Source organism: Nymphalis io, chromosome 15 (assembly GCF_905147045.1).
Source record: "Nymphalis io chromosome 15, ilAglIoxx1.1, whole genome shotgun sequence".
Lineage (NCBI taxonomy): Eukaryota > Metazoa > Arthropoda > Insecta > Lepidoptera > Nymphalidae > Nymphalis > Nymphalis io.
The window spans coordinates 1,253,817-1,266,388 of record NC_065902.1 but is presented as its reverse complement, the minus strand read 5'-3'; the positions used below and the strand labels follow the sequence as shown (position 1 = coordinate 1,266,388).

The 12,572-nt window shown below is 30.9% G+C and overlaps 1 protein-coding gene across 2 annotated transcripts in view; it reads left to right on the top strand.

Moving 5' to 3' along the window:
• The window catches only part of LOC126774059 (uncharacterized), a 70,800-nt gene extending 58,459 nt beyond the window's left edge, over positions 1-12,341 (top strand). For both annotated transcript variants that reach the window (XM_050495398.1, XM_050495399.1), the window contains 4 exons: positions 566-756; positions 1,709-1,838; positions 3,364-3,504; positions 8,450-12,341. In XM_050495398.1, the coding sequence (XP_050351355.1) occupies positions 566-756; positions 1,709-1,838; positions 3,364-3,504; positions 8,450-8,607 (620 nt within the window). In that variant the 3' untranslated portion in view covers positions 8,608-12,341. The remainder of the gene's footprint in view (positions 1-565; positions 757-1,708; positions 1,839-3,363; positions 3,505-8,449) is intronic.
• Positions 12,342-12,572: the final 231 nt, after the last annotated feature.

Here is a 12,572-nt window from a genome sequence, read left to right as displayed (position 1 = left end):
AACAAAGTAGACCCCGTCCATATTAAAATCCCTGCATTAGACTTCATAAATATTTATTAATAAGGGTTAAGTATTTTACTTTTTATCCAGTTCCTTAAAAGTGTCATTAGAGAATAACACAAAGCAGGTATCAGCTTCATCGATAAGCTGTTTGGTCCAGTATTATTCCGTGAATAAAATGTCATTAATTTTACTTCAAAAGAATACCTTGTATTTGCATCATCATTATTAATTATTTTTTAATTTATAATTACTAGAATTACTAGAAGTTACGAAATTGAATGTTTTAAATGAAAGTCTGAATTAAGAGACTTTAATTAACGTTCGCTGAAGGAAGGATCAGATGTAAGCCCATTTCGTAAATTAACAAAGAACAAAAACTTCACCGAATTTAATAATATGCGGGCTACCCTCAAATTATTTTTTCATTATCTACTTATTTACCAAAATGTATAAAGATTAGATAAGCATATAAAGAATGGATAAATAATTTTCTTTTTTTAATATTTGAGATTAATATTATTGCATTAATATCTAATTTCATTATACATATATTTATCCACAGCGGAACCTCCACCCCTAGTCAACGTGACGGTACATGCTTCAACCATCCTCGCTATAATATTGTGGAACGTGGCAGGTGACGGTGGTCACCCCATCATGGATTTTACCGCGCAGTACCGGTCAGCAGCGCCCATTAACGATAGCCTAGAACCATGGCGGCCTATCAGCCCTAACCACATCAGCCCAAACTCGGTAATAAAACTATTTGTTTTTGATATAGAATAAGGTTTCAATTAAAAGTGAGTATAAAACTGAAATATCACATTTGGATTGGATTGGAGCATTATGATAATATAAAAGCATTTCGAGATTCGTAGTGGTAGATGCAGTGCGCTTTAGTTTTGACGTACACATCTACGAGGACATACGTCACGCGTTGCCAAGTCACACAGTCACAACTCCTAAATTTCAATTTTCTAGCTGCCTTCAAATTGGTATAAGTGATACAACTGAAGTCACTCTTTCATTTTATAGGAGATAAATTATAATAATAATAGTATATTTTCCCTTGATATGGTGTTGTAAATAGTCCATGATCCCGTTCGTAAGGTTAATTCAAAAAATTCTATATTAATATAAATAATCTAAAACTGTATAAAAACCGTCTTTGTTAATATTCAAATAATTCAATATTATTTGTACAAACAATTCAAATTTTATTTGTTTTGTCAAAAATCAATATGAGTCGAGTAACAATCGTCTGCATTAAATACCTACTCAAACAAATCCTTGAATAAATACATCACTGTGTATATAATTCTTATGCGACCTTAAGAATAATAAATCAAAATTACGATATATATGCAGTTATGTTACTTACTGGTGGTAGAGCTTTGTGCAAGCTCGTCTGGGTAGGTACCACCCACTCATCAGATATTCTACCGCAAAACAGCAATACTTGATATTTTTGTGTTCCGGTTTGAAGGGTGAGTGAGCCAGTGTAATTACAGGCACAAGGGACATAAAATCTTAGTTCCCAAGGTTGGTGGCGCATTGGATATGTAAGCGATGGTTGACATTTCTTACAATGCCAATGTCTAAGAGCGTTGGTGACCACTTACCATCAGGTGGCCCATATGCTCGTCCGCCTTCCTATTCTATAAAAAAAAAAAAAATCTAATTTAATAAAAAAATTACATTTCAGCGACAAATCGACGTGTACCATTTGGAGCCAAATGCGTCGTATTGGTTCCGAGTGTGGGCCAACAATGTTTTAGGTCCCGGACCTCCCGTGGAGGTGCTCGCCACCACACTGTATAGCGACCAGGAAGCAGGTTTGTTTTGTATATTGGCCAGTATAATTACAGTTACAAGCGATATATCATTTTAGTTCCCAAGATTGGTGGTGCATTGGCGATGTAAGCGATGGTTAACATTTCTTACAATGCCAATGTCTATGGGCGTTGGTGATAACTTACCATCAGGTGGCCCACATGCTCGTTCGCCTATATTATAAAAACAAAATAAATATATGAGAAAACTAAAGTCATGCGTGTATAAATCTACAGCAAACAACGTTGCCGTTTTCTCGATAATTTGCCTAAAATAATGAGCCATGTACTAAGTGTACGTGATTAGCTAGACGTGAAATTAGTCGAAGATTACGAAGAAGTCGAAGCTTCAAACGGACAAGCACCAATCCGTTTTCATGATCTTAATTTGTGTTTATAATTCATCTTTAACTCGATCGTGAGTAAACCTGCCTAATCCAGCTTGCCTCTCCACGAATCCACATTGGTACAGCACCAAACCTTCGCCTCAAGAGGAGGCTCTTACCGGGTAGCGAAACATTTAAAGTACTTACATGTACCGCGACCGCAATCAAAACATAAACTATATTATACGAAATTGTGCGCGGGCAAACACAATACAATCAATTCGACCATTGGTTGATTTGCTTTATTATAAAGAAAAAGTAATGTATTGCGTAATTCGGATCAAATGCTTCTCGCCTAGTGATGACCGAAGCCAACTAAGTTACGTGATAATGCGCTTAGATTCGCAATCCACTTGATTCTTTGAACATATCGACTAAAAAGAATCACTTTGAATAACTAAACTATCACTTTTCAAACAAATTATGAATTGGCTAATGTAATATATAAAGTATAGTACGCATATTACATATTATATACAAATATCAAATGAAAATTTTTGTTATACTGAATATGCATTTTATTCCATACAAGATTAATAATAATAATATTCTCCAGACCGATTTCGGCCACGGCGGCCAATCTCAAGAGAGATTAGCCAACTAAACAGGAGATATTATAGTGCACAAGTGTGTGCGCAAATACAGGTGCACTCTCTATACCCTAACTCTCATAATCCGATGGTACGGCAATCCGACACGACCGGAAAGAGTTCAGGCGCAGGACCAACGGCTTTACGTGCTTTCCGAGGCACGGGATACACACATTCAACTTCCAGACTTCCAGGCTGCTACTGAGAATATTTTGACAGAAAAACTCAATAACTTTTTTATTGGCCCGACCTGGGAATTGAACCCAGGACCTCCGGGTCTGCGGTCTTACATTAAGCCACTAGACCAACGAGGCAGTCATACAAGATTACATATCGATGATAAAAATTGTACTTGATGCATTTAATATTTTTGATTTTCCATATAGCATATATGTTCGTGTATATAATTGCCTATGTAAATTTAATTTAAAAAAAACTAAATAATTTCTTGCTGCATTTCGAACACTTGACTGCTTTACTCTAATAGAACCTACGAATATGAATAAAGTATAAATTGATTTTGAAGAACTTTTAACACAACAATATCCACAGAGCTATATAAGCACTTCCTCGAGGGTGCGGAAACATTCGACACGCGCACATGGGTGGCCGCGGTGTGCGTAGTGATGGGAACACTCGCCGTGCTCGCGGCGGGCACGTGCGCCGTGCTCTGTCGAGAATGGCGCCGGTCAGGTGAGCAGAATCCCTAGCCCACGACCTCCCGGCCTATGTTGCCCCGGCTGTACTTCCTCTTCCATTGAGCCGGGTGTGGATCGCATAGACTGGAATTGAAAAGAGTTAGGATTACCTGCGTAATATTTTCTTAGCTACGTTTAGATTAAGTAGCGTTTAAGCATGTGCTTCGATCGCATCGCACTGACATGTATCCGGCTGGCTGTGAAACTATCAAAAGATTTATCAAATAATACAAAGTTATCAATTACCATTTCCGTTGAGCCCAACGATAATTGTTTCTTTTAACTATCAAGTCGAGTTCATCTGTAGGCTAATTGTAAATAGACACCAATCGCGTGCAAACAGTGTAATTAGAAGTAATAGAATATTTCATCTTTGAGTCGATCATTCGTTTCAGCTTTAGAAATATTATAATTATATTTCATTGTGATTGTAAAGGTGTAAACAATCAGCGTACTGTTACGATGTATATTTATTTATAGATATACATTTAATTGTTTAACTGTTTGGTTTTGGGTAGTTTAATTAATTTGTCTTTAGATCAAACCAAAAACGGATCGTAGAAGTTTGAATGATTTTATTTGTTTAACATTACGTTATGATATATAAATGGAAATATATAAAATTAATATATACTACATATTTATTTTTAAAATACATGCTATACGCTAATAAATAAACATGGCTCACTCTTATAAAAGCAATTCGATACTGCTCAAAATTATTAATTTAATTAATAATATTGTAAACTCCATTTCTATATAAGTTAAGCTCATAAAAGCGTAATGAAAAAATAATATTAATTATAATAAAGTAAAAACTCTTCACACTAGGTGCCTCCTTTTCTACAATATATATATTTTTTTAATCCGTGGTAATAATACAAACAGATAATTCAACCATTATATAATTAAATATATTCGCAATAAATAATGTGATAAATAACATACGAAATAAAGATATTCTGATAATAGTCTTACTGCTCGACCACTATACAAAAACTTTATTACCTTCAATAAATATTAATATATATAAAAAAAAACTAATATAGTTGCCTTATAGAAATAAATATATAAAATGCAGTCAAGCTTATACATTTTCAAGATTTATATGACATATAGATTCACACGATTCTATAAATTATTATGAAAAGTATAAAACAATTAAAAATATATATAGTTTAGTAAATGACTTTCAATCAATTCTTTCAGGTGCCAATTATTTACAAAATTTTAATGTTATTATTCATGTAGTGATGGTTAGATTAGAATTTTTATAAAAGAAACTAAAATAGTACAAAAAAATGTTTAAATAAAACTTTGCTATGCTATAATTATAAAGGTGCTAATGCTATATTTTTTAATATTAAATAATTTTAAATGAAATACCAAAAAGCAATAATTGTAAACAAACATTAGCTGGTAGCAAAGCTTTCACAAGTAAGATTTAATTAGAATTCTATAAGACATAGAGTAAGAGTACATTCTAGAATTTAAATAAAAAAAATATAGTTTTTCATTCACTGTACCTTTAAAATTATTAAAAAAAAACAAGAAATTTCAATACAATATAATAATATTGTAAAAATTTAGCTTTGTAGTTTTATAAAATCAATATTAAATCTATATAATATATGAAAATGAAATTATTTGTTCTTTCAGATTTTTTTGTATCGTTTTTATTAATTTGATTAAATTTGTATAATTATTTTATTTAAAATAGAGACGTCGGCATGAATTTGATTGTAATAATTATAAATCTTTTAGTTTTTACGATAAAGTTTGTAAATTTTATTATTTTCAAAAGTAATAATTCTTAATGATAACTTTTATGGACCAATACAAGATTAAAGTCAATTATATACTTGGATTGGATTATTTAGATATTACAAAAGATATATGTCGTTCATAATCTTAATACAAAAGATAGTGCGATATCTATGACCGGTGACGTTCTTTTTCGAAAAAAAGAACAGTAAAATGAAAATTTAAAAATGAAATCGAAAAACATGAAATTGAGTCAAAAAGTTTCATTGCATGTACAATGGCTGCAGTAAAATTCGTCCGTGTAATGAAATAATGTTTTTGTAAGTATTATTACGATTGCCATCCACGTACAAACTTGACGTAAAACAGGCTCTTGGATAGAAGAAGATAAATGATCTTTCAAACGAACAGATTATAATGACGCCAAAACGTATTAAAAAAAAGGCAAAGGTCACTCTTATAGAGCCCAAATGTAATTTATTCCATGTTTTTATTTAACTTCACCTGCTAGTATAAAATATAAATCAAATCTTGAAATTGAATTTTAAACCAAGAACACACGCACAAATTATATTGTGTCTGCGTTATCAGTATTTCGGTCCCAGATTCTCTTAGGCTTTTAGATTTTTAATCTATAAGTTTTAGGTTTTTTAAGTTATAAACTTAATGCCTAAAAGGTGATAATTAAGCAAAGTAATAATTCGCTATTTTCTAATTTATTAATAAAGTAAGTTTTAAGAATTTTGCAATAATTCCATAATATTTCATAATCTATTTTGTAGTTAATATGGAATAAGTATATAATAGGAAGTATAGATAGTTTAATCTTTTTTTATTATACGAAAATTTCTTGCCAAAGTGCATGTTTATTATTCCTTTAGACTAATGTCTTTAGTTTTAAATATTTAAACTAGAAGCATATATTTAGGATTTTGTTCAGCTAAACATTCCAAATTTAAACGAATACTAGGGTGTCAATAAATAATTAAAATAATTAGCTATTAAACTTGTTCGTTAAAATTAAAACAAAATGATCACTTTAGATTTCGCCTTTTTAGTATTTTTCGATTCTTTAGATTTTGTAAAAAAAAGTAATTAAAAATTAAAAACATATAATGCTTTTGGCGTACACATTCTTATGACTTCAGGACCACTCTAATTCTTGGACCACTCACGATTAACACTTAATACTTGAGCACGCTAAAATGTAATATTTTATATATAGGACTACCAAAGAATTACATCAAATAATTATTAAGTAGGTATAAACTAAAATATGTAAAATTACGCTTTCCATGCAATAAACTTTTAAATTGTATATTTTCTATTAGAATTAGATATAATACCTACTATTTTATAGTATAATACTTAATCAAGGTGTGTATAATTAAATGAGACAGAATAGTGTGATTTATTTCTTAAATATATATTTCATAAATAATAAAATTCATTTTATATTAATTATATTTGTATTACACGTATTTTATATTACTCTGATTTAGTTTCAACCGTGATTATTTCTTGCGTTTTCACCTGCTTTGGTTACGAATCGATTATTCTGTAAAAACCGTTTTTAATTTCGCCGCAGATCACAATCGTAAAATGTCAGTAAGTGATATGCGGCATTGACTATAATATAGAGGATATGACAATGCAACCAATGCAGTCGCATCCCCCCCCCCCTGATACAAGAAGGGCCCAGAAAAGGCCCTTCCTTTCCTCCCGCGGGTTCTTTTATTCGATATGGTACTGCAAGAAAATAAGGTGTTCTATATGTAATTTAATTTTGCAAGTACTACGAGGAATATGATTGTGAGTTCCTCTAAGCTCAGTTTTTCTACCACTAGCCCAGATTCTATATTGTGATTGTTTCGTGTGTAAAATATAAATTGTGATTGAAAAATAATTGCAAGTTCAAGTATCGATTCGCTTATAGTAAAAGCTTGGTGTTTTCTCGTCTAACGCTGGGCAACCCGCGTTCGCTTTCATAATAGGCAAAGGTGTTCGCCGTCTCAGTTTTCGTTGAGCCCGAGTTACACTACTGCTATAATATTATACTTAAAGGATACAGTAATCGTAATGAGGTGTCACTTAAGTTCGTATTCGACATTTCGCTTCTGAGATACTTAGTGAGTTGTTACATAATGCAGTTCGTGACACGAGAAATCAGTTACTATTCAGTCAGCTCGTGACCACAGCGAATGCAACTGTCAAATCAAAAAAACTGACTTGATCGCGATTCAACCTTGAGTCATATATAAGATGCTAATGCTTACAATATTTATTTAATTTACGAATTATTGCTAGAGTGAATAATAATTGCATGAACATTGAAAAAAAATAGAAAAACGACATGACTATCATGAGTTATTATTTACATGTTTATATAATAGCTAAGAATAATACTTTATACATATAAACCATGAAGTGACAAGTACAAGTTGAAATGGAATTAATTAATTGAAAGCTTCATCACTCACATATACATCATAATAATTATTTCTTTAACTTGCTTGGCATAATATTGTTAAAAGTATGAATTTCATAATGAGAAATGATCTAAATAATATACTGATTCAGTGCGTTGAACTTTTATTCGTTTCGAATTTGAAGCATTTAACGCGGATTTAGTCGGTGCTTAAAAATATTTCAATTACGATCAAATTATTGATGAAATTCATATACAGATAAAATTAATCGCGCCACATTATACATAAAATATTAATAAAAAGTATACATAAGAATTATTTTATTTGAATTATTGGATTTTAAAAATATATGTAATTGAAACTCCCTCTCGTTTACTTATTGCAAAATAACATGTAATAACTTAACAAAAATGTATAGTCGTATTATTTCATAGCCTACACGTTACAATGCAACTCAAGTGGGAGTGAGTTTCATCACTTTTTAATTTAACCGCATGTTGCATATCTTCCGAAGGTGATATTGATGCCGTATGTATTCATTTTATTCATTCGAATTTTTTCTTCTTCCCTCTCTATCGCACTCGCTTGGAACGCACGCTTGGACTGCGGGGCTGCACACTAACAAACAAACACATATACACATGGTGACGGTACGTATTAATCCGACTAAATTTTAACCCATTATTTACTCCATAACCAATTTTACGCATTTTGCTTTTATTACTGAAATGATTACTCAAATAATAGATTACTCCGAGGAGCAGGATGTTATAGAATTAGTGCCTAATATAATTTTGAACCCTGGATTTATGGAATCCGATCCCGTACGACCGCGGGAATCATACGCAGCGTCGATCATCAAGTCGACGGAGTGTCCAGGGCCTGGGAAGCCGAGGCGTGTCTGATTCTCGTCTATACTCAACCTTAGAATATTCTATCTCACTGATTCGGGGCTACTGTCATGATTGTAAACGTAAATTATTGAGTGACGGCGCCAGGGTCGATGCCATACGTAACGGCAGTGACTTGGAAATGTTACCATTGTGTTCGAATCGACTCAGCTATTTATCGCTGATTAGTTAATAGAGGCTTGATGTTTGCCGCGATTCAACGGGGGCTTAACTAAAATATAATTCCGAAATACTGAGCAACAAAACACTAAAACTATTGATAATAATTAATGAGAGAATGGTCGATCCTATCATATGTCCGAGTACGGTGACGAACACGATTGACCCGAGGGTAACGATGGACATATCAAATGCAACGTAAAGATTATTTTGTAATATTGAATCGAAGCGATAGAATATTCTATAGTTTGTAAAATTTAGCTATTGCGCTCGCCATTTGGTCGATTTTTAAATGCAATAATTCGTTTTTTTTCAAAATGCGGATAATGGAATTGTTGTAGATAAAAAGTTATATATCATTTTTATGTGAACATTAACGAGGTTAGGCAATATCTGCATTTTGAAAAATATGATAAAGACAGCTCTAACTACTGAGAGAGATCACTTTTAGAATATAAGACGTTTGAGTGTCAGGAATGCCATTAAAAAAATCATAACATAGCAGTTTCTGCTCGGTTTAGTTTTACACATTTCTTTACAAGAACTAACGCTTGCATTTACTTTTGATAAAACTTTTTACATCGTTAAGGCGTCTAAGGCTGACACTCGCTTTACCTTTTTTTATTAATGGCAGACCTGGCATAAGTGTAATTTTGAATAATATTGCTTACCGTTCAAAATGAATTGTTAATGTTGCTAGCTGTAATAAATCGTAATTTATAATTTATTTTTGCAATATTGTATATGTATAATATTTTTGTAAAAAGATATCAAGTAATTAAGGATTTAAAAGACAAATACATTTGTTATTTTTGTTTATTATTGTGATTTTATACTGTGATTATTATTTTTTTTTTTCATTTTAATCGATTATTTTATTATGACGATATCCAAAGTTCGCTTAAAATTTTATAAAATAGGTCTACGGAGACTGTTTCAAGTATATCATATAAAGCTTAGGTTATAATAGAATTTAGATATTTAATATTGTAAGCACCTTGGGCTATTTTGAAAGCACATGAAAGTCCAGTGTATATTAGCCTAAGAAGCACAGCTTGTAAGAGCTTCGCGATATTATCAATTGACAATATGTTAGTGTATAAATCGAACACTGCAAGTAGATATTAAAACACTTTAAGGCAATGATGCGTAAATATACCGTAGATATAAAATATTATATTGATTTGTCAATAAAATTATCAAGAAGAAAACGTTAATTGAATTTTGTACAGTTCACAGTACGGTGTTTCCCAAGGAACAATTTTTGGACCTATTCTTTTTCAAATTTACAACGATAATAATATAATTGTGTGTGATATAAAAAAACGATTGTACTATTTTGATATGTGTTAAAATGACGTTTTGTGTAATAATGAAAAGATAATATGAATGTTTGTGACAAATTAATATAATGAAAATAAATTGTATTAATTAAGTGTTAGAACAGATGGATTATAATGTTGTTAACGATTTGAAGAGGGGTTTATTTTTATATACGTCGTGTACGCATATCAGGAACGCCTTAGAATATAATATATATGTAAATAATGTATTCATTTCCTAAAATCTTGGCGCCATAAGAACGTTATCTATCAAATTTTAAAATAAAATTTAATAAAATTAAAAATATATTTTGAAATTCATAAATATTTTTAATATGTATAAAATTGACCATTTTAAAAATAAAACAAATTTTTATTTGTTATGTAGACGACTTGTTCTAATGGTGCATTACCACTTGGTTTTTCCCTTTCAATACTGCTCATTGCCTTCCTGTGTACTCACTACCTTACTATTATCATTGTAGATAGATTTCTGATTGATGCTAATATAATCTATTAATAACTAACGAACGTGACTTTGGTTCGCGTGGAATCAGCGTTTTGAAAAGATAGGGATTTCGTCTTAATTTTCCAAAATATCCAAAATCTGTACGAAAAACTTTCCCTCGTACGTAATTCGTTAAAAAAGATTTTTAATCAGGTACGGCCAATGTAAAACAAGACTAAAAATTTGTCAGAAGTAATTGGTCTAGTTCACATTATTTATAATATGAACCGCATTAATCAACTTCGTGCATTATCTTTCCCATTCAACCATCAATGGCGAAATAACGTTCCTTTTTCAAAATTGAAAATTTTATTTACTTTAAAAAATTATACGACTAAGTCAACAAAGAACAAAGTCCTCAAAAGAGGCTGAAATGAAGTGAGAAGTATGTCTCCGAGTGTTGTATGTTCATGTAAATAAAGTGTCTTCAAATTTCGGTAAAAGAAAACATCATGAGGAAACTTGCATGTGTTGGATAAAAAATCTGCCACATCTGATTGCGCTAAAGTGGTCGATTCAAATCCATTGTGGGATTAACAGCCTTTTAATTTAGTTTCAATGAAAAAGTCAGTGGCATCAATCACTAATCAGTATGGTATTCCTATACGCGTTGTACTTGCTCTCGGATCGAATATATATAAGTCTGCAATTATATGTCCGTCTCGCGTGATTTATATCGTGCTACGTCAATTATGTGTACTGTATGTGTTTGTATTTCACCTTGTGTGTGTGTGTGTGTGCACTGCTACTTAAAACTGTTCCTTTTAACAAAGCTTGTGAGTATTTTGAATCTATGATAACACGGCTATAACTTTTCATTAATTAAGAGGCTTTTGTAGCTTGGATTTTATTTTAAGCTTGTTATTAAATATGGAGCTGATATTCATTCTTATGCACTCAGATAAGTTATAACAAATCGCTTTGAATATATGGATTATTATAATGTTCTATAATAGTATTTAGAAACTTAAAATCTTCCTTAAGAATTAACGATTTTCAGCTTTAATAAACAATCCCACAAAGTCCATTTTTGCTTCCAGTAATTATACAATGTGTTATTTATAATATATTCTCCATTAATGAATGATTAAAAAGCAGTTGTTATCAATTAAATAAGTGTAATACACCACTGTTGGTCAATATTTACGAAAGGAAATTAAAAATAAACTTGAGCGTCCTCAATTTTCTAGCGACATTTCATACAGCAATATTATGTAATAATAATTTTATACAATCAGTTGTAACTTTTTAATAACGTTATTTCTTGATTGTAAAAATAAAACTTTAAAAAAAAGAACATATTCGAATGTTTAAAGATCTTAAAATCATACATTAGTGATAGTCGGGTTGTAATAGGCTATACTATTAGAAGTGTACGCTAGCGTTAGAAACGGCACGTAGGGTTTAATTAGCGAGAAATAAGACTGGGGATATAGATGTGGGCTCGTTTTGAGTTACGGACGAATGATACCCCGTTTTAACTATATATTTACTAAAGTTAATCAATTCGATTTGTAAGTTTGAAAAAGGTTTTCTTTAAAATCATACTTTATAATTGTAAGGGGCGAAAAGCCCTCAAAATATTTTCTAAAAAAAATATAATTTAGTATTATTTGTGCTTAACTAAAACTAGCTAGACCGCCCTCGCTTAATAGCTTTTTCCTTTACATTTTAAAGTGATCATGACAAATTTATTTCTCACAATTTATTTTTTATTCAAATAAATTTAATTTTATATCTCAAATAGATTTGGCTTTAATATTAATAATGTTTTATCACATCCTGAGTCATGCTTTATTACTTTTTTTTATTTGAATTTGAATATACTATAATATTTGTTATAAATACTTTATTTTTAACAAATATCCTTTCCGCATGCCTTGATTTTTTTTAAAGATTACAACACAAACGTTGTTAGTTACGCTACATAGAGGTTATTTATTTAAATGATTTTTCATTACATTATAAAA